This window comes from Podarcis tiliguerta (genome assembly GCF_965153285.1).
Source record: "Podarcis tiliguerta genome assembly, chromosome: 14".
Classification (NCBI taxonomy): Eukaryota; Metazoa; Chordata; class Lepidosauria; order Squamata; family Lacertidae; genus Podarcis; species Podarcis tiliguerta.
The window spans coordinates 10,608,995-10,632,735 of NC_139547.1; the positions used below are offsets into that span (position 1 = coordinate 10,608,995).

General features: G+C 39.7%; 1 protein-coding gene across 17 annotated transcripts in view; it reads right to left on the reverse strand.

Moving 5' to 3' along the window:
- Positions 1–23,741, reverse strand: part of MYO9A (myosin IXA) — a 140,834-nt gene that overhangs the window by 64,222 nt on the left and 52,871 nt on the right. For all 17 annotated transcript variants that reach the window (XM_083411741.1, XM_083411739.1, XM_083411740.1 and 14 more), the window contains 7 exons: positions 21,532–21,629; positions 19,555–19,681; positions 11,178–11,267; positions 6,867–6,983; positions 6,396–6,530; positions 4,421–4,542; positions 1,051–1,192 (listed from right to left, as the gene is read on the reverse strand). In XM_083411741.1, coding sequence (XP_083267867.1) covers positions 1,051–1,192; positions 4,421–4,542; positions 6,396–6,530; positions 6,867–6,983; positions 11,178–11,267; positions 19,555–19,681; positions 21,532–21,629 — 831 coding nt within the window. The remainder of the gene's footprint in view (positions 1–1,050; positions 1,193–4,420; positions 4,543–6,395; positions 6,531–6,866; positions 6,984–11,177; positions 11,268–19,554; positions 19,682–21,531; positions 21,630–23,741) is intronic.

Sequence of the window (23,741 nt, forward strand, 5' to 3'; positions counted from 1 at the left end):
GGTTCAATCTCTGACATCTTCAGGTAAGCCTGGGAAAGATTCCTACATGAAATCCTGGAGACAGCAACTGCTTATCAGTGTACGACAACTGAGCTAGATAAACTAGAAGCCTGACTTGGTATAAGGCAACTTCCTATGTTCCCAAAACATTTGATTTCTACAATCGGGCAATAATATATGCTCAATAGTATGCTGTACATCTGTTATATGCATGTGTTAAAGCTGCTTGGCCGAATAAGGTTCTAAGACGTTCCTCAAGCTTAGAATTATTCTCTAGCACTTTTTGAAGCATTTACAAATTAGATGAAATATGCATTGTCACCAGTGCCAACATTGCCTAAGAAAGCAATCAAACTTGGGAAATATGAATAGGATCATGGAATGACAAGAATGCAATGGAATCTCACTTATGCTCTTACACCTCCCTATAAGAACTGTATAATAATCTCAAACTCAAGACAATGTACACATGTTCTTCATGTGCTCTGTTTGTGCGCATGAACATGATAAGCTTTTCCTACTGCAGGTGGGCTGTGCTAGAATAACTGATATTTTCATTTAAAAATTAGGCCATACACTTGCTCACATTCAGGTGCATTAAGTTCCATTCAAATCAATGGGACTTATATGCAGGTAACTATGGTTAGACTTCAGCTTCAATTGGGATAAAAAGGAAAAACAAAGGCAATAGGTGATTATGTTAAAGTGCATATATTCTTGATTCAATCCACCAAGTTCCAATATAGGCACAAATACAGGAAGAGAAAAAGTAAAAGTGCAGATTCAAAACTTACAGTACTGAAGTCGAAATCCCCATTTTACAGGTGATAAACCATCTGTCATGTATGTTTTAGTTGCGATTCCTGCATTGCAGGGGGTTGGACTAGATGGCCCTCAAGGTGCCTTTCAACTCTACAATTCTATGGTTCTATGATAAGGATCACTTAATTCAACAAGAGCCTCCAAAGGCATTATTATGGCTTTCAAATATTAAAAGCAAGAGTTGCATCTATTTTTAGAGAAAATGTTAGCAGTGAACAATGTACAGACCTTCACACCATATTTAACTTTTCCAGCATAGTGTTTTATGATGAAAGCAGGTTCCATTACAGCTGGAAATTCAATGTAGAGGTTCCCTTCATGTTGACGCTTAAACTTGTCTAGCAGCGTTTGATTTGTGGCTTGTGGGAAACTGAATGGAGAGAAGAGAATGTTTTTAGTTGATGATTTTAATACATGTATTCCTATAAGACATACAGATATATTCAGTTCCCAAATCATTAGATAATTAGTAAAACAGCAACATGGCTATAGAGCTAAAATTGATTGGTTTTTCACTCTCCTTTTCTAGCACACAGGCGCTAAGCATCTACGGGCTGCTTAGTGGGGAGACAAAAGAGTAGCGGCTCGATCAGCATATTTGCATCACAGCAAAAACTACACTCATATCACGCTTCAAACAAATTGGATTTTTAAATTTTGTTTTCATGCAGGAAAAGAGTAGTGTGTGAAGAGAGCATTATTGCTTAAGTGTTTATTGTTTTTCTCTCCTCCTTTCAGTAAATGGTATACAGTAGCAAAAAAGAAACAAACAGACCAATAACAGGAAAAAACAAACAACAGAACAATCAACATAATGTTTGGTCACGCACAGTGTATGTATATCAAAATTCAGAAAAAATGAAGGGTAACGCAGAAAGAAAGAGGGGGCTTGGCATCATAGACAATAGCATAAAATGAAGATGTCTGCTCACTCCTTCTCGGGCAGACAGCTTTGAGGACGGGCCCTGACCATCTTCTGTGAACCAGCCTATTGAAGGCAAGATTGTCCCCTTGCTGCCAAATTGGCAAATGGTGGCAGGAATCAGAGGGCGTTCCCCTGGGCGCAGTGCCAACTGATCAATAGTGGCACTTGGCACCACGCCCAGGGCAGGGATAAATTCCTGGCCTGCGGGGCCTTTCGGCCTCTCTCTCACCACGCCGGTTCTTCCTTATGGAAGCTGCAATTGTCCTAAAGGGTGCTTTCCTCCAGACACAATCTAAGATCTGAATCACAAGATCAGCCTCCCACCCTCCCTTGAGATCATGAACACTGAGAAGCATATCATAAATCACTGGTGCTATCTCCCATTTTCTGATCTGTTTGTTGTAGACACTCCTGCTCAAACAATGTGATAGCTCTGTGGGTGTTTGGGTCACTGTCCAACTTTCTAGCAAAGCTGAGAACTTGCAGAGCATGCAGTCAATTTGGGATTGCACTTGGGACTGGGACTAGCCAGCCTCTCCTGTGAGAACAGCATGTCCTAGAAAGAACATTTTATGTTTTGTTTTTTAGCATCACTTCAGCAAGGGGAAAACAATCCTTTCATGCACCAAAACTGTCAAGTGCCATCTTGAATAAAACATGGGAGGGGGTAAGCCCTGCCCCACATAACTGATCACAGGATGTGGCACATGCACACTATTTGAATGGCAATGTCCATCAACTTTGGAGAGGCCTGGCTCCCTCAACTATTTTATTGAGGGGCGGAATGAAGAGACCTTGGTCCCTAGGAGTTGGCTCCTATGCTAATAATCACTTTCAATTGCAACTTATTTAATTGACTTTCAACACAGAATTTTCTCTTGGGACCCCATAGTCTGTGCACACTGGTCCTCAGTATACCTCCCTGCCTATGCTGACTAGTCCCTATTATGATTGTAGCAAAACTGCAAGTGGAACACAGACGTATTATCCTGCTTTGATAACCACAAAGTTTTAATTGTGAAATGAACAACAAACAAAAACCCTTTAAGGAAAAGGCTATTTTCATGTCCATCAAGTCTCAAAGAAAAGTTGAACTCTTTTAGATGCAATAAAGGAAACTACTGTATGCCATAGTTGATGACTCAAGTATGAGTTGATAGGAATGGGAAATCGGGGAAATACTGGAAGGCTAACGACATAAAGAGTGTGTGTGCTGAGTAATGCATATCTCCAGAACACATTGCCAAGACTGATTCTCCTGCTATCCTATCACAATGGAATAGATTATATATAAATATTGCAACTTGTTATAGGAATTCTAAGGTGTCATATATATATAAATAATGTGTTCATAAATGTACAAGGCAAACACACATGCATAAGTATAGTGTCTGAAACTGTACAGGAGAGCAATCCTGAATCCATTTTGACTGCCCCAAATTGACCTCAAATATTTCTCTGCAAGGAGGAAGGAAATGGGAAAAGCTTTTCAGTTGTCTTTGGACTGTAGGGGCTTACACCTCCCTTTGCAAATACAGTCTGGCAAGTATCTGTTAAGCTGAGCAAACTATCAATATATGTAAGAGATTCAGGAACTAAAGTATCTACCATCACAAAGGAATGGCCAGGATGCCTAGGTAAAAGCAATCAGTGACCATTATGAGGTATCCTGGCAGACAGGTTTTCTGCTGTAGACCGCTTCCCTTCAGTTATGTATGTGTGATGTTTTACGGGGCGGTCTTGAGCTACAGGGGAGGCAATTTCAAAAGTTTATATAAGAGCTTGCACTCCATTATTCTGGGCCCCTCCTCCCTCCTGCGGTTGGTTGTGAGGACCCTGTTGCAGCAGTTAATAAAGATCAGGCTTACTAGCTGCCTTGCTTCTCAATATTCTCTGATTGGCCTTTGTTATTTTCTCCTAACGATAGAGAACCAACTTAAGGACATTTCGGGCTCTTAGATACCCCATAAGGGAAAAGGAACAGTATTTTTCTTATAACAACTGTAAACTCATTTTCTGAATGGGAATCTTTCCTCAGACAAAATGACACCACCCTTACCATCAGCTGGCTTGAAGAAACCCCTGAAAACATTTCATAGAGGACTTAACATGTTCAGTGGTCATGGAATGTTGACTGAGTGGGGCAGATGGGGAATGACACTGAATAGTGTGTGCAAAATAAATAAGGGCAGTGCTATTTTTCTGGGTGGGTGTGTGGGTGCAGGCCTAAACATTTTGTGGTGCTTTGTACTTTTCTCCATTTACTGTATTTATCTTTCCTGATTTGAACTATTAAATGGGGATTTTCTTGAGTCAAAACGAGAGTACCCATAACATTTTTTTTTAAGATAAAAAGCATTGGATAAGGGCATGGGTTGGCATCCTGAACAACAACCCAATGTAATATTTTGTTGCAGATCCAGCACATCCCATACAGATGACCATATTAACCTGAGTGAGCATTCTCGTCCTGGGGACAGCTTGATCATTTGTATCCTCCTCCCTAAGGGTAAGGAGAGCTTTAAAATATTAATGGATGGATAATCATAAGGGATATTTCTTGTTTTGGTTTTCACTTTTAGGCTGCTACTCACTTGCAAACAACAACAACGACACAGGACTTTAGTGATCTGAAACCTGACAATCACAAGAGTGGGGCAACAACATACTCACTTGCTTTCCTCGTCCAGCAGATGGAGCAACCCTGTTGGCTTTTTACTGATAAGGTTTATGCAGCCGGAATTGTCTGTGTATTCTATGTTATGCCAGCTGATGCCTTCCAGTCTGTACTCCTCCTGGGATGGGAGCAAGTTACATTCATTAAGGCAAAAACCCCACATAATATTTTAGCAGTATTTTAAAGCAATCTGCTTTGCTAAACACAGTGAAAAGCCAAGCCATATGCTAACAAACTCAGGAAGCCTGTGCATGAGGGCTGCTCCTTTGATGTTTTTTCCCCAAATACCAGCAACCATGTAAACAGACAATTTTAATGTGTCGTGGCATACAAGTGTTTCCTACATCAAGTGTAGGGTAGCCTATAATGAAGCTGCAGCAACATCCTGTGCTGCATCTACCAAACGTGCCGATTACCAGCATATTGATTTGCCACATTTCTGCACCCTGTGTAGATATGGGAGGGAATATAAGGGAACAGGGCAGGAGGTCTCTTCCACTGAAAAATCTCCCTACTTTTTTTTTAAGCACAGTTAGGATGGTGCCTCAATTCCTTCCAATCCTACAAAGGGTTAGAAGGTGACTTACATCTCAGGCCAGTTAAAGGAACAAGTTGAGAAAAAAGAACTGCCTTCAGCTCCTCTTTTCCCCCCTCCTGGTGCCAACAGAAGGCCCTGCAGCTTGTTTCACATCTAGAGCCTGGCTGAGTTGCTCAGATAAATCTTAACTACAAGGTTTGAGCAGCAGCAGCAACAACAACAACAACATGCTGCCCATCTAACTGGGTTGCCCCTGCCACTCTGGGCAGCTCCCAGAAAAACATTAAAAACACAATAAAACATCAATATAGGGCTGCCTTTCCTTGGCATCTGCTGGAAGGGCTTTCCACAGGGTGGGCATCAGTACCGAAAAGGCTCTCTGCCTGGTTCCCTGTACCCTCACTTCTCGCATTGAGTGCTTCAGGTATACAGGACCAAAGCATTTTAGAGCTTTCAAGGTCAACACCAACACTTTGAATTGTGCCTGGAAACATACTGGGAGCCAATGTAGATCCTTTAGGACCAGTTTTATATGGAAAATATATAGAAAGGAAGGAGCCTTAGAGGAAGATCAGAAGGTTTTTCTTCTCACAATTGTGTACCCCAAGGAGGGGATGGTTTGTGAGTCCTATCTTCATACACTGAAAGCCTAAGTTCTGATGGCCAAAAAAATGCTCTATTGACCAGGCAAATAGTGGCTAAATATTGTTTTTAACTAGTAATTAAATGAAAACACAGAAATTGATTTAATTACAGAACCTGTCTTTTAGAGAACAATAGAGTCTGATTTCTTCTAGAAGCTTTTCAGAGTTTCATCTCTGATTATACTCCTTCCAGCATCAAATACACTGTACTGTAGTCTGCAGTAGCCCTGACCCCTGGACACTTATGACCTGTTCCGAGTTGCCACCTTAGATCTCCCCAATTTCTAGCAACTTGGACAGGTGGCCTCTGAACATGTACAAAATTTCAATAGCAAAGTACCCATGAATGTTTGCAGAATGCCTTGCCTTTGTAAAGCAAATGTTTCCAACTGTCCACAGACTAGAATTTCAAGTTCTGTGTTCACCTGCACAGTTAGCCAGACACTGCATAAGATGTAGCCTAAGCTGAGATGGCCGGCCAACATTCTACTGAAGAGAGAAAAATTAAGGCTCTGTGAGGGCTGCTATGATCTTCATATCAATTGAGAGGTGAGAACACAAGCATGCAGTTTGATTAGGAACTTCCAACAAAATCCTTTTTTTAAAAAAAAATATGATGGTTTTATGAAAAATAGTAACACTAGAACTAACACCTGCAAATGCAAATAATGTAGTGAAATTACTTTCAGGTGAAAGTAATATAGTCAATATTAGTAAACTATTAATAAAATCAATGAAACTTTGCTATTAGTTTTTTAAAAAAGCAACTATGTAGCTTTAAAGACTTACTTGCTCCAATTTAAAGATGTGTTGGTTAAAATAGTGTTGTAAACGTTCATTTGCAAAATTAATGCAAAACTGTTCAAAACTGTTACTTTCATAATCTTCAAACCCAAAAATATCAAGTACTCCAATGGACAAAGTCTGCAACATAAAGTGAAGTTTTATAAATATTACCCTTAATACATGAATTTGATAGGTTGCACAAGAACACACATATTAAAGCACTTGCAATCATTTCGGAATTGGTTCAGATCTTAAATAAAAATACACTTTGTATACAAGTCTTAAGGCAATGCTTCTATTTGGTCACAAAAGTCCAAAGATTTGTCCTCAAGCTCAAACTACTGCTAAAATCCAGTCTTCTTCTACCAAAATGGCTACATGCAATGTCTGAGCATGACTACACAAATAAAACCTATCGAATTGCAATATGAAGGATGGATAAAATCTAAGCAGACATTTAAATCGAGGTGTTACCTTGGTGCTCTCCTCAAAGTCCTTGGTATTCAAAAGTGCATGGTTAATTCTAAAAACTATCCAATCAAACAGAGCACTGTACAACGATTTAGCCATGGAATTCCGCACTGTAACAGCCTAAAAATAAAAGAGAATGAGTACATTATTTCTAGTCAGTCACATTATTTTCAGAGAACATTTACACCTTTCTTTAAGGAGTTCAAGGGTTAGGCATACATTCTCCATTTCTCCAATTCAACCCTCACAATCACCCGATAAGGTAGGTTAGACTGAGCGTGTGTGGCTATCCCAATGCCATCCAGTGAAGTGATTTGAATCCAGGTCTCCCCTGTCTTGATTGACACTAACCACTGCACTATACTGGCTCTATACCATTACTTACTTGCAAGCAGGATTTCCATCCAGGATGAGACTGGTTGAAAACCTTTGTCTCACATACACCCCAAACCTCTCTTCACTACTAGCAAAACTACATTCTCTAGTTATTTTCCACCCATTAGCCCAAAGACCATTCCTGATTTTTCTTGGTGAGAATAATCCTGGGGAAGCGGTAATGTCTGTACACATACCCCAGTTTTATCCCATGAACACTCTAAAGGATGGATTAACATCTTTACTTCTAGTACAATAATTACATTCTCTAGGGTTAAAGCAAAGATTACATTGACACCTGCTGAGTTTACTAAAATATATTGGGAGGCAATAAATCCTTTAGTGTGTTTATTGTTCTGCCATGTACAGTGGTGCCTTGCAAGACGAAAAGAATCCGTTCCATGAGTCTCTTCGTCTAGCGGTTTTTTCGTCTTGCGAAGCAAGCCCATTAGCGGATTAGCTGCTAAAAGGCTATTAGCAGCTTAGTGCCTTAGAAAAAGGGGATGGGGAGCGGAACCCCCCCCCCCAGGAATCGCAAGACATTTTCTTCTTGCGAAGCAAGCCCATAGCAAATTCGTCCTGCGAAGCACCTCCAAAACGGAAAACCCTTTCATCTAGCAGGTTTTCCATCTTGCGAGGCATTTGTCTTGCGGGGCACCACTGTAGTTTGATTCAAAACCTTCTGCACAATTTTAAAGGAAAAGGGACAAAATACTGCTATACAGTGCAAGACTGCTTCCACAAACCTTCTGCTCCCAAAAGCAAAACATTTTCTGAAAGGAAAATGAGCCAAGGTTTCATATTAGGAGATCTAATGGATTACTGTGGCCTGCTGAAGTTCTCTTTGTTCACACATTTTGTGATTCTCAGGGAGGGGCATCACTTTGCATTTCATTCTTAATCCATGTGGATCACTTTATTTATCCACTGACAAGTATGGGAATTGCATGGAATAGCTGTAAACTACAGTGCTAATTAAACAAAAAACACCAAGTCCTCCAATTGATAGTATTAATGTCAAAACCCACAAAGGAACGCTACTTCAACTGCCAGTAATGATCTATTTTAAAAACAGAGCTTTCCCCCTGGTAAAATAAACTTTGCACAAGGAAGGCAGATTGTATCAGCAAAGTTTAACCTTGATTAAAAGGAAGGAAAATAAAAGACGCACCATTTGCCATTTTCTTCCTTACTTCTTCCCCACCCACCGCTTCTTTGAATGGAAATAAGTCTCTTCCGGTTCAACAGAGACTGTGCAATTGCTGAAAGTGTCCAAGTTCTGACAAGTACCAGACACTCAAAAAAGTTCCAAGTTCTCCAACAGCAACAAACAAGCTAAAGCATATGATAGGTTGCTCAGTTTATGGTCCATGGGCAAAAGCCCTCTCCCCAAGTACATGTGCACCATGCGAAAATCCCAATTATGTGATTGTGTGGCACCATCAGGATGTGGCCAAATGAATAAACTACATTGTGGTTGGTAAACTGGCCTCTGGGAACAGCAGCAAACCACAGCAGGATCTATCTACAGTGAAACATGACCACTATAAAATTTCAGTCAGCCAGCCTTGCAACAGTATGACTTTGCTGCCATCCTTTGTGACAGATCCACTTCCCTTCTCCTTTGCCTCTGCCTTGCCTCCTCCATTTGGCACCAGTCCCCACGATAAGACACATAAAAACAAGGGAGGGTCATATGTGTCAGGGGTAATTTAGAAACGTTCTTAACAATTGCCTGAATTTCTCCAGGGATGTTTGTCTCACATTCGGAACCCCTGGATGCAGAATAACCTGTTCTCTATCAGACGTCACATCTAAAGTCACATGGTTAAGTTAACAGAGAACAAGATAGAAATGGGAATATTTTAAAAGAAGTTTGAAGAATAGTTCCGCCATACATCTGCTCTGCCAGTTATTAGAGCAAGATGCTCTCTTTGCATTTCTATAAGCTAAAGCAGAGAAAGTTTTAAAAAGACCTTCCATGCATTCCATAAAAAGTATTTTTAAAGAAAAGTAATAGGAACCAAATCAGCTTTAATCACAACTGTGTGATTTAACTGGAGATGAGCCCTTAACATACACCATACTTGTTTTTTTCAAACAAGAAATAGATGCTTGCCATATTCGCTCCCTCCTCTCAATTTCTGTTCTTCCGTGTCCTGTACTGATGTCATATCTTACATATGCTACTAATATAATGGCCAAAGCCAAATACATGCATATCATCAACTGCACACTCAGATGATATATTCAAGACCATTTTCCAGCCACAAATATTTCTTAATAGAGTCTTGTTTTTGAATATAGCTTCTTGCAAAACCACTTGCTTATGCATACAGGAGGGACACCCTCAGTCTGAGAGGACAGAGTATGTACTTCACATTCTGCTGATTCAGTTCTCCCCCTCAAATCCCAATTCAAAGAGCAGCATTGTTATCAAAATGCCTTTTACAACAATAGCATCCTCAGAACAGAGGTCCACCATTTTTGGCAACGGTCCAGCTAATCTTCTATACATATTCTCACATTATCCACTAGCGAAAAAGTCCATATCTGTACTAAGAGTCTCATTTGTTTGTCATCTTGGAATTTACAAAAATGAGTGCTACGGGAGATCATGGAGGAAACATGAAACTAGGACAATCCTTTGTAATCTTTTGTAACTTCCAAAGCAATGTTTTGTGTGAAGTCACAATTGTAGTTCAACACAGGTATTCCGTATTACTTTGGAAAGACAATGTAAAATGCCACCTCTCCCTGGAGGCTTGTCTGGGAAAACAGTATCTTAAAAAGGATGCTAGCTGGGACAGCATTCTGCTGACAGATGAAGATTTGGATTCATGGCTCACTTAGACAGCTGCAGTCCTTGCACAAAATGCAAGCCATTTGAAAATACAGATATTGTCATGTTCCCAATTTGCAGAGAAACATTTATCATCACAGCCAACACTGAGTAACAACAAGCAGCAGGCACTAATGCAACAAAGGGACTCAGACCATATCCTTTGATGTTTGCTTCCAGTTCAGCTGTGACTGAAGCTTTTCCAGGTTACTAACAATTCAGTTTATTAATGTTTCAGTAGGTAGTTTGACACACCTGAACCAACCAGTTTAGTTGCAGGTCACATAGGGGTGTTTAAATGTCAGTCTCATTATTGATTCCCAATTACACCTGATAAGGTGATCAATATTGCCATATTACATCCTATTCTTAGTAATATACAGCTGAAAATGATGAGATGTATAGGAAATTGGAACTGTCCAAATAGCAACTGGTCCTATTTGAAGTTTACGTAGGGATTTGAGGAGTTGTCAGAATTCCTCAGATTGCTGGAATTCTAAACAATGTAGGTTCATATGTTTTCCTTCAGGGGTGAGGATTACTAAGACACATTCAAGGGTTACACTTCAGAACAGAAAACAGTCATAATTTTAAAGACAGCTTATCAAGAACTCTACATTTCAAAGTTACTTCTTTGTCCACTTTTTACATGCCTAAAATGACTATAAAATTATTCTCAGTTTAGTAGCTGAGGATAAAGAACTGAAATAGAAAGTTAGTAATGCACACTTCCCAGACTAGAGAGATAACTGGAACATTTTGCTAAAGGAGACACACTGTGGTAAAAGATGAAATAAGTTTAGAAAAATATAGCAGGAGTCAAACAGCTAAACAGTAGTGACAGTAAATAAAATACACACAGTTGCCAACAGTGAAATCTGTAAATATATTCCATGTTTGTTTTCATGCCCAGTATGATTTGAATTTAGAATTCATTCTTGATTCAGTTGTAAGATGGTCTTATCTTTGCTTACACATTTGCAAGCCTTGCCACCTATGCCCCACCCCCACATTTTCCAGGAACCTAAACTGTGCAGATGTATTTTCCTAGGCTATCTCATGTAATTTCCCAAATTTAAGACATCTGCTACACATACCTCTGCCAGTTTGTATGGTAATACAAGCTTCTCCCCCACAGTCACTGTCTTCCTTGTAACTAGTGCTTCAAATAACATTTCTTCTTTTACCTAAGGAGGAAAAAAATCACTATTAATCATAATTTTACAAACATATAAAGGTTAACACTTGAAGAAGAACTAGACTGTGTGCCACAAGTACCAGTGTTATTCAAATTATAAGCCTGACATTAACACACAAAAGAAACTCTATATTACATCCTGTTTCCTAATTTCTATATTATTCTCTTTTGCACTAGTATCTGAAAGCTTACTTTCAGTTGCTAAAGCTATACAAAACCTCATAGCTCTCTAGTGTGATCAAATATTTCCATTACCCCTAGGCCCATGAAAGGTTCCTACTTCATAGCAAAGGGCAGTCCATGCTACTCATGAAACAGGACCTGCATTTGACCAGAGACTACAGATTCAGGCAGTCTGAAATCTTTCTTTTGAACATAGGATTTTCCTTAAAGTAGTTATAAAAGACTTCCATTTCCTGTTAAGAAGTTTTATATACACTTATTCTCCTAGTATTTATTAATCATTTATACAGTATTTATTATACAAAGTACTTTACAGTTCTATTCATTTCCACAATAACCTATGAGGTTATTGTTTTGCGACTAGGTAAACATTGATTTTAACTGATGTCTCATCTAAAACGCATCTGAGTGAGCCCACTCTGACCCCCAAATAATTGATTCGCCTAAAAATGACAGTTTTGCAATAGGTTCAAAGCAGACAGGAGAAAGTACATATTTGCACAATCAGTGCTTTTTTTCTAAAAAAAAATGTTTAGGGGTACTCTCATTTTCCTATTCATATTGAAATACTGCCTCTCAATGAGGTCAAACTTAGATTCACAAAATGTTTAGGGGTATGCGTCCCCCCAGAAAAAAGCACTGTGCACAATACATAACTATAGACTTCATTGCAAGTTGTGGTGACAGCCACCAACTCACATGTTGTTGTTGTTGTTAAAGTATAGATAAAGACCATAGAAAACAGCTACTATAGTGAATGACTATAGATAGATCTCAATGGAACCGTTATATGGAGAGCCTCTGCTTAAAAGAAGTTGTCAATGAACAATAAGGAATGGCCATCAACTTCATGTCTTGCTTGCAAGCTGGCTGGCCACTGTTGGAAACTATGTTTGACCAGGCCAGCCTCTCCCAACCTAGCCCCCTTCATATGTTGTTGGACTACAGGTGCCATCATCCCAGAACACTGCCCATGCAGATGTTGGGATTTGGAGTCCAACAGATGTGTAGGGCACCTAGTTAGGAAGGGCTGGATTTAGATTACCTTTAGTTCAATGAAAGTTTTGGTGAGAAACAACATCATAAACTAGTGTGAAGTGTCAGTTTAAAGGACATGAAGTCCAATATTCTTGATGCATAAGTTGCCTTCATCTGCCTATACGCACACACACACAAATAAAGCTCTTTCATACAAGGCTATTCTGCTTCTAGTGTGCTCTGCATGCTACAAGTATCTGGAAGTTCTGCAGAACAGGGAACACAGTCCACTACCTTCTTGTAAAATGAAGTAATAAGCTCCATGACTTTAGAAGTGCCTTGTCTCAATCGAGTCCAGAGAAGGAAACAAAGGAGATATGCTTTCAATACAGAGGGTTCAGTGTTCCACAGGGAGCTCATGGCTTTCCATACAGTGACTCCTATGTAAAACTCTGCCTAATGATTACATCCAGACCTCCTGATGTGAAGCAAAAAAGCGAGCCAATCTGAGGCAGATGGAGAAAATGACAGTGCCATAAGCAAGGCAAAATGACAGCTCTAAGCACAGAAGTATCCCTAACACTATAAAAGCTATTGACACACAAAAGGAATGCATACTAAAGGTCTGAAGCAGAAATGGTTACGTGGGGTTGTATTACTTGGAGAGGTTAAACTCCCGTGTGTGTGTTATGATTCACTGAAAGCATTTCATTCCACTTGGACACAAGTTCACATTCCTCTAACACAGTATCTGTAAAAGACACCATTTATAAACCTTGCCTTCATAACACTTTCAGGCTAGTAAAATAAAATGAAAAATACAGTCTCAGAATAGTTGGCCTCCCTCTCATGATCCCAAGTCACTTCCAACTTCAAAACAAAAACTGGCTCCAGCTCGAAGATATCTTGAACCTTTGACCTTGGATTTCCTTGCAAAAAGGCCAATATGAACACACAGTACTTTAAATGATTGCACATTTCACAGCAAGAATGGTTCTAGCCTGCACAATGAGATTCAGAATGTACTATATGGATATTGCCCTTTGGGGAAAATATTCTTGATAAATAATCCTACACAGTGCTATCAGTTACATCTATCTTTGTAACCAAAGCCAGTTCATGCATAGCTCATAAATGGAGCGGGATCATAGCGGGATCACATGATCATGTGTTCATGTGGTAGAACACATATTGTGCAAGCAGAAGACCCAGGTTCAATCATTGGCATCTCCAGTTCAAAGGATCGGGTAGCAGATGAGGAAAAGACCTCTGTCTGACACTATGTAAAACTTCTGCCAACTAGAGGTGGCAATACCAGGCTAAATGGACAGATAGACTGAACAAGGCACTACCTTACATTCTTATTTTCACTTCCAACCAAACCTGTAAAATGCACAAGCACGTTGTGATAACAAAGGGAACGGAGGGTGAGAGCACTATATCGTCCCCCAAGCCTTTCCAGCACTGTACCACACCCTAGGGAGAGGTACAGTGAACACAGGTACAGTGGCCCCCCTCTTTTAATCTCCGAGCAGAACTGAACTAATGCCAAAGCTTTCTGCAACTCATAAGCGCTAAGACAACTTTCCAACACGCCTGAAAAGTAAACACTCTGAGCACTCAAATTGTGAGATTTCTTCACAACATAGTTCTCCCCATCAGATGTGTGAAATATTTTACTAGTAAATAACATTCCAGTTGCTTATATATTCTGTTTTAGAGAATAGATGAAACATGGAAACCAAGACTCAATGTGATGACATGTGGATGAAATCTCAGGTCTGTATAAGAGGCGCATGATTGCCAACATTTGCTATTGCAAGGAATAAATTAAACCAGTCTGGCAGCATTCAGTTCCTTTGCTGAACAAGACTCGGTTATTTTTAAACAACAATTTGACAGATGTACCCATTGCAATCTCGGCTTTCCAAATTAAAGCACTTTAAACCTTTGCCAGCCCAAATAACGGCTCTCAACACTTATCTGAAGTATTCATATGTTGTGTTTTCTCACAGTATATGAAAGGCTTGCAATTCTTAAAGTGGCCATGTAGAAAGAAGCAATGTGTCACCCTTCTCCACACCCTGCCAATTTAGGAAAGAACCACAAACTGATTTGTCCACAGTTATTTGAGAAATGCCACACACAGTGAAGTATGAATGAAACTCAAGTACATGGCTGTATTCAACATTAAATATTAGCGGTGGAGTAGATATGCAGCAGAATGAGCTGAAAGAACAAATTTTACTTCTTTTTTGTTTACTTACTTACCTCAACCAAAGAAACGTGTATGGAGAGCTCTTCCCCTGCCGTCTGCCTCATTGTGGTCAAGAATGTTAACCCCCCTCCCCTTCACACTCACCCTCTGCTAGAAGGGAATAATGTACACAACAGCCACAATGGTGTACAGAGGGCTGTGACCAAACCACCCTCCATAGCAGCTCATCTCCCAGTTTGTTTGATGCACTGCCTGGAGGCATGGCTTCTGAGAGAGAAAACAGCAGGACAATATTCCTGCCCACCCTCCATAGCCATTTCTAGACAATATAGTAACTTGGGTTTTAAAATAACTGCTTCTTCTGCTTGGAGGCAAGGTGGAAATCTACCAGCAGTGAAATTTATGATTAGCTAAGCAGAGAAGATGGACTAAAGCCTCTCAGTCACTGGTAACATGTTGATATTATTGAGGGTGACAGGAGAAAGATTGGACCATGCCTTGGGGTGGGGTAGGGTTCAAAACCTTGGCAGGGCTATAGCCCACTTTGTCCATAAGAGGGCTGCCCAGATGTGTTGAAGAGGGATGACTCCTTTCTCCCTGGTTTTCCACTGCAAGCATAAATTGGATATAAAGGGACACCACGAGGGCAGACAAAGCTCATGGGTGTCCTGTAAAACAGGCTTAGGTAAAGGTTTTAGGTTGTATCCAATGGTAGTCGTACTTAAAATAGGTCAATTGTCAGGGGCTGGCTGGACAACGAGGAGGTGCCAGTCGGGGAACCCCCAAGGCAAATCCCAGAGAAGGAAGGTCCAGAACCCAGGGATTGGTGGTGGGAAACCAATGAGAGATCAGAGGGAGAAGCTTGGGAGGAGGTGCTGGATACTGAAGGAAGTTTAGTGAGGAGGTGGAACCTGCAACAGGGAGAAGTTTAGACTTTGAGAAGGAAGCAGAGGAGGGGGGTCAAGAGGCTGCTCCTGAGAGTCTTCCCTCTCCTGCTGTGACAAGCTCCCCATGGTCTCCAAGAACACACAGGATAATGAGGAGAGTGGAACAGAGGTCAGAGATGGGCAGACAGAGTTTGAGACTGCATGGGAAACATTCAGAAGAGGAAGAGCCTTAGAAGGGGTGGAAGGCAGGGAGTTCAGTCCCGGCAACTGCTCCGCAGGGGCAAGACCTACTGGGAAGTGTTGCTGAGTTGTATGCCGTTTCCTTGAATAAAGCACTGACAACTGCCTCTGCTTCTTCGTGCTGACCTGCATCAGACTTCAGCCCTGACATCAATTGAAATTAATATACACAGCTAACTTGGGGCCATTAATTTCAGTGTAGAACTTAGTTACATACAGCTCTCCTTGTCTCTGTAAGGGAAAATGCCATTGAGGGGGAATGTCTGACTTCCAGAGATTAAGCATTTCAGAATTATACATGTCATGCATTGTAGCTATTTTGCACTTCCTACTGGAGCCAATACCTATCCAGATGCATAATAATACAGTGGTACCTCGGGTTACAGGCGCTTCAGGTTACAGACTCTGCTAACCCAGAAATAGTACCTTGGGTTAAGAACTTTACCTCAGGATGAGAACAGAAATCGCGCGCCGGTGGCAGCAGGAGGCCCCATTAGCTAAAGTGTTACCTCAGGTTAAGAACGGTTTCAGGTTAAGAACGGACCTCCGTAACAAATTAAGTACGTAACCAGAGGTACCACTGTAATCCAGGAGAAACCATAATTTATACCCTACCAGGATTGTAATCAGGATCTACACGCATAGAACTACAATACACATTCAGTTTCTGTGTATGATCCTGAATTCTACAGCCCAATTCTATTCAGGTTAGTCAGAAGAAAATCCCATTTTTGGTGAACTGGACTAAATTCCAAGTAAGTGTATGCTTACTTAGCATCCTTAGCTTTAAAGTAAGCAATCTTGTTTGATATCTTTGGCTTGTTTAGAGAGGCTCAAACAAATCTGTGGTTTTCTTAGCAGACATAATTTTGCAAGTGAAAAAGGCTACATTACCAAAATGTTTTGGATTATATTGAATGAATTATGTTAAATAAAAGCTATTCTTAGTTGCAAACCAATATGTTTTGTTACAGCAACCAACTACCATGCATGCTTGATCAGGATTTAAATTCTGCCTTTCATCTTGAACTATGGGTTTCCAAGAAAGCTCACAATTAAAAGTATAATTATACAACCAATGAATGCATAAAAGCAATGCTGATAAAAATCAACAATCAAAATTAATGCAGCAAGAGAAGAAACTCAGCACAGACCAGAGGCAAGGCTAGATAATAACAAAAAAGTATTAAAAGCACGTTGGACGACCATGGGGAAGATTGTACCATAGGCTGGGTGCTTTAACTGCAAAGGCCTATACTCTTGTCCCCACCCAATCATGCCTCTAAGGGAGGTGGATTGAGAAACTAGGTTTCAGATGCTGAATGCAACACGAAGTCAGATTTATAAAGGAATACAAATTTCAAAATAGGAAATATGACTTACATTGATTATTTAAAGCTCCCTTTTCCTCAGTAATTTTAAATATTTAAAATCTGCACTCCTACATTCTGTTGAAAAAGTGAAGTATCCTATTTGTTTCTGGACATGAGCACAGTTGTAGATCTGAGATATCTACCACAAGTCAAGTAGCAATGAAGTGCTGTGGCCAGTTATACTTTAAAGACTAGTAAAAGAATACTGATACCTATAAATGTCAAAATAGCTCAGACGGAAGAGTAGAGATCATGCAGCCAGACTCATACAAAAGGCTGGTTGGAAGCCAAGACAGACTGAAGATTACTTATCCAGAACTGACAATGCTGTTTCAGACAAAGCAGAAGAATTGCAGCAAATGGAGAGCTAATCTCAGGCCAAGAGCTAAGAATAATTATCTCTTCTGCCCTTGTTTCAAAGACCTTCATGCTGGAAGTCAAGTGTCATTAACTTCTTGGTACAACCAAAGAGCCCAATGCTCTCCAGAAAGAGTAGTGGTGCCCTGCCTATTAAGCTTCCTAACTGAAGAGGCTCACCTGGTACCCACTTTATTAGTGTTTATCTGGCACCAAAACAATTTATTTTCCCTGGCTTTTAAAATTTTGAATCTTAAAACTGCTTTGTATCTTGACATGAACTACTCTGGGAACAATTTGGTTAAAGGATGGTATATATGTGTGCAAAATAAAATCAAACTACCCGCAAGGAGAAACAAAAGTGTTATGTGAGTAATGGCAAGTGGCATAGATACCTCTAAAAGGAAATAAGACAAAATCATAGAGAGTAGACCTATTGACAGCTATTAGCTATGTGTAGTCATGCTATGTATTTTAATTTCTGCAAACTGCCCTAGAATGTATTCTGGTGAAGGGTGGTTTGTTTTTTAAAAATGAATGAATGTATGTATAAATCTGCATAGAACCTCAAGGCTCAAAGACAACAAATTATGTATGCTAGATAGTTCCTGTGAGACAAAATGTAGGACAGTTGTTACATTCATGCCACAGCCCTGTAAACTTGTTTTTGAGAAACCAATGCTGAGTCTTCGTAATCACAACATTCTTTTCTAAGAGTTCACAGACTGACTGCTTAATTATTTGTTCTAGGACCATTCCCCCCACTTTTGAAGATGGGGACAACATTTGTCTGCCTCCACTCACCTATTCTCCCAAAATTCTCAAAGATTACAGACAGAAGCTCTGAGATTACATCTGTAAACTCCTTTACATCTGTAAACTCCTTGGGTGCAGCTCATCAGGCCCTGGAGATTTGAATTCATTTAAAATAGTTAAGTGTTCCCTTACCACCTCTTTTCCTATCTTGGGCTTCAGTTCCTACCCTGCACCATTTATTCTGTTATCACCAGGTCAGGCACTGCTTTCCTTTTCATTCAAGACAGAGGCAAAGTAGGTGTTGAGCAGTCCCACCTCCTCTGTCCCCCAAGAGTATTCCTCTGTCTTCTCCAAGCAAAGGACCTACTACTTGCTTGTTCTTCCTCTTGCTTTGAACATAGTTGAAGAAACCTTTCTTATTATTTTTAACCTCTCTTGCAAGCCTAAGCTCATTCTGAGTTTTGGCCCACCTGACCTGCACTGATTTTATTCTACTCTAGTTGCTTGAAAAAGAAACATGGGGCAAAGTACATTTCTGATGCACTTTTAGAAAGTACACAATGCTATTTCAGTTGTAATGCTTGCAGAAAACACTCCAGAGATGCTAATGAAACTGACAATAAACCTAACTTATTTTAGATGAGCATTTTGCGAGAAATCATATTAAGTCAGTAGGAAGTAAAAACTGCAAGTGATCCAAGTCAAAAACTATTATAAAAGTATGGGAGAACTGCACTAGTCTGCCTTATTTTAAGTATGGTGTGGGGTTTTGGGTTTTTTTTTTTTAAAAAAGAAAGCTTTACATTCATTTGATTCATTTATTCACAGGTGCCTCTGATGACAACTTCAAAATTAAGGCAAGTACTGCTATAAACACCTCCTTTCTCCTACCATGAAGTGTGGTTTAAAATATACATCTTAGAAACTCAAATCCACTCCAGAACCCTCCCTTGTCCCCACCCCTCAGATAAGGAGCTGGTAACTAGAGACAAGGTCATCAGAGTGCGGCAGTAGCAACATGACAATGGAACTCTCTTTCCATATAGCTGGATGGTGCTGATGATAGTGTTGCTATTGCAACCCACCTTAGATCAGGCTGTGACCTGGCAGTGGGTCCTGACCCACCAGTTGAAGACCAATGAACCAAACTACCAAAACGAATAGTTTCATTATCAATAATATATTTTTAAGAGGCTGAGTTTCTCCCCAGCCCCACCGCCAAAAATACCCAAGTTGAAAGAAAGGGAAGAACTGGGTCAATCATGTCAAAGTTTCATGGCTTACCTCTAGCAGCTCTGAGACAATAGGAAGGACTTCAGGATTACAGATATCTATGGAATCATCGCGGTAGGTTTTCTTCTTGTAACAGATGTTACCCAAGTGTAGTATTGCAGACAAAATGGAAAAAATCCTATGGCCATAAAACAACACATTTTCTCTTTCTTTTTCTTCACAGTAAATGCAAGTTTACCAACATTTCACTACATATCGGGCTCTGTGATTTTGTATACCAGACTTTATTAAGCAGTATTTCAATATACTGGCATATTGTCACATATAATGTATTGCATTTATCAGCTATTAGGCAAATATATTCAGTACTACACCTAATGATACAATGCCACAGCTTTTCCTGTTTTACTAGGATCTGTTAGATATTACCGTATTTTTCGCTCTATAAGACACACCAGACCATAAGACGCACCTAGTTTTTGGAGGAGGAAAACAAGAAAAAAAAAATTCTGAATCTCAGAAGCCAGAACAGCAAGAGGGATCGCTGTGCAGCGAAAGCAGCAATCCCTCTTGCTGTTCTGGCTTCCGGGATAGCTGCGCAGCCTGCATTCGCTCCATAAGACACACACACATTTCCCCTTACTTTTTAGGAGGGAAAAAGTGAGTCTTATAGAGCAAAAAATACGGTATATTAAGATTACTTATAAAGGGACAAGCTGATATACTGTATAAGATTTTATTGGTTTACAAAAGTACAGGCCTTGTCTCTTTTTTCAGGTTGTACAGTGGTACCTCAGGTTACAAACACTTCGGGTTACAGACTCCGCTAACCCGGAAGTAGTACCTCAGGTTAAGAACTTTGCCCCAGGATGAGAACAGAAATTGCGTGCCGGTGGCACGGCAGCAGCAGGAGGCCCCATTAGCAAAGGCGCGCCTCAGTTTAAGAACGGTTTTGGCTTAAGAACGGAATTAAGTTTGTAACCAGAGGTACCACTGTACAGTCTTTCTTACTAATAAGTTACATTTGTTGTGAGACATTAAAGTTGAGTACAGTATAAGGTTGGGGAAGAAGAGTGAGGAGAGGAAGGGTGGGGTGATGAAACTTATATTATTTTGTATAGTGTACGTGTGGGGTTTTGTGTCAGTGTCAACTAGGTATGTTCTCTTTCTATTTGTTTATTACATTTCCTTGGTAGTGAGAGGTATTGGGGGGCAGGGTGTGGCTGATTGTCTGTGGTTGGCTGCAGTGGGGCTTGTTTGCATTTGTGAGGTGGGGGGAGGCTTGTTGGGTCAGGTAAGCCAGATTGATTTGTATGCTGTTGGTGGATTCTTCCTGTTGTCTTCTTGGGCTGTGTATGTGATAAAGGGGAGTCAGACTGGAGTTAAGGTGTCCTCTTCTATTTGTCCCTGTGTCACTTTCAGTTTATTGGTTGGCTTTTCTAGTAAGGCCAATTCCCATACAATTTGATACCATTGGTCCATGTTTCCTCCTGACAAGCCTCTCCAGTGTCTGGCTATGAGGCATAAATATTTAAAAAATAAAGGGACAAATGATACGAAAACAAACAAAATGTTATTAAGCAAATCTGTTCTGAATGTTTCTGTGGTCATTTAGCAACCTATTGATTTAGTGACATGTACAATTAACTAATTAGCAAGCAATCTAAGTATAGCTATATAATATGTATTGGGTTCTGTGTTTGGGATTTTTAGCCTACTCAAGCCCAGAGATCCAAATCAGTTTACAAAAATAAAGTTGTTAATAACCAAAGCAATAGTAATTCATACAGAGTTCTGCTGGAGCTTATTCACACTAACATTTTTAAAACAGTAATGGCACTGGCTGACTTCAATGGCTTTCTGCTCCTAAAAGCCCTGACAGATGCACAGTATTATGACTGCAACTCATTCAATCATGTAAAAACTTCAGAAAGTGTTGGCTGAGCATCAATCAAATACACATGCTGCAGCATTCACAACACCAATCCACGACTTAATAATGCACTGTTATAAGGAACATCAACTTACTGCTTGCGAGTCTTGGGAAGGAAGCCCACCATCTCCATAGCTAGCTGCAAACGCTCAAAGTCATGCTTCAGATCTTCCCCTTCAACAGAGAAGCAGTCCTATTGAGGCCAAATATGAGGAGCAATTATTAGAAGAGATGGGCATCAAGAAGGAAAGGAAGGAACCACCCATGAAAACACTATGCAAAAGACAGTGGAGAAAAAGCTGCCTGCATCACTACCCACCACCAAAGGCACCTTCTCCTGAATTAAAAAATGACCTCATTCTTTGGACAGTAAATGTAGCCTAGGCCCTCCATCACTGCAAAATAATCAAGTTCCACTCTACAGAGAGCATGATCTACATTTTAAAATAGAAAGCCAAAGTTGTCTGCTGTCTGCACTCATGGATTATATTTGTGCAAAGATGAATAAATTGATTTTTGAGTTCTATAAAATTACTTGACAAATCTGCAGGAAAAATCTTCCATCTGTTCACAAATACCCAAACATTTTGTTCTGCTTCCAGAACAAGAGTTTATTTTCACTCCCTCTGTGAACAATTATTATTCCCAAATATAGAATGTAATCCCTCAATATTATTTTTCCAAATATGGCATAAGTTATTGTTTTTATGGTCTCAACAATTCTGCAGACCCCCGCTGAGTCTACAAGAGAGCAGCAAGCAGCTCAAAAGTGATTGAGATCCCTCTCTATGTGACAAGAATGCATGTCAGAGTTGATTGCTTAGGTGAAAAATAGGACCCAGTTCACTGGGTGCCAGAAGGAAGCTCTTTGAATATGTGAAAGGATATAGAAGTGTATTAGGAAGTGGGAGTCCTAACCAGGAATGGCTGGGACAGTAGGGTACAGATAGGAAAAGGGGGCAAGTGGAAATCTATATAGGGACAGCTTGTAGGCATGTGGAAACAGCAAATTAAATATTAGCAGAATAGCATCAAAATATTGGAGTGTGGATTAGCAGTAATAGCAGCATTTACTAACACAGTATTAACCTCTCAAGTGTAGCCACTTTAATTTATCAGTGTCTGAAAATTTCAGTGTAGTCTGCCATACCAAAAAGTAAAGTTCAACTGCTCAAGATGGGCAATTATCTCACATCACTCTGCTTAAGTAAGCTATTACCAATGTGTTCATAATCGCTTCAAGCAAGCTATGGGAAAATATTCAAATATTTCTGCAATAAATCTGTCAACCAGACAAATCTAAATCATTGGTCCTCTACGCTGCTTAGAGATGTCTGTAAATTAAGCAGTACATAAATCATCAAAATAAATAAAAGAGACAGGAAATAAACATTCACATGAAATAAATATTCAAGATTTTTGCTACATTATTTAACCATTTTGTACTTACAGCTTTTTTTCTGAGGGGGAAGAATAAAGCAATAAAACTAATAGAAATTAAGTATGCCTAAATTTCATTTGTGATCCTTCTTACAATCAAACATAACACTCAAGAATAAATTTGCCTGAATGATATTAAGGGGAAAATAGTAAATCCAAGTTAGAATTGTTAACATGCAATTAGAACAGCCATGCTCTCTGAGGTAAGATTAACATGGAGTGATATCAAGACAGACAAAACCCACAATTTAAATACAATAATTTGACTTCACACAAGAGTGGGAAGACCCTTTCACTTTTTTGGCCATTGTAAACAAACATGGCAGTAAACCTCTTCCTTTCAGATGACACTTTTACTGAACCTTTAACTAGACTGCTTGATTTTTTAAAAAAAAAATCTGTAATTGCCCACGGAATAATCTGGTGTAGGCCATGAAAACGGAAAAGATTACACTAGTTTAATGAATCAATAATCACTATATTTATGCTTTAAAAAACCCAGAATATGCTATATCAAAAATTATCCTAAATAGTTAAATCCAGGCAAAAGCTTCATTGCATATTCTCTTCTCTCTCTCTTGCTCGTAGAATATAATTTTATCATCTATATATTATGCTTTTTTGCAGTGTCTCATATACATAATAACATCATCCAACTACTTAACAAAACCTATCAAAATAACCCTATACAAAAATTATACACATAAAAAAGGGTATACCACCACAAATAATCTACCAAACCAATGAGGACACAGAAATTGTGTTGCCAGTAATCAAATGGAAATGGTTTTGTATTTGCCCTACAATTTGGTGCAAAGCCAGAGTGAGTGAAATGTCTGTCACCAGTAACCCAGAATGGATGGAT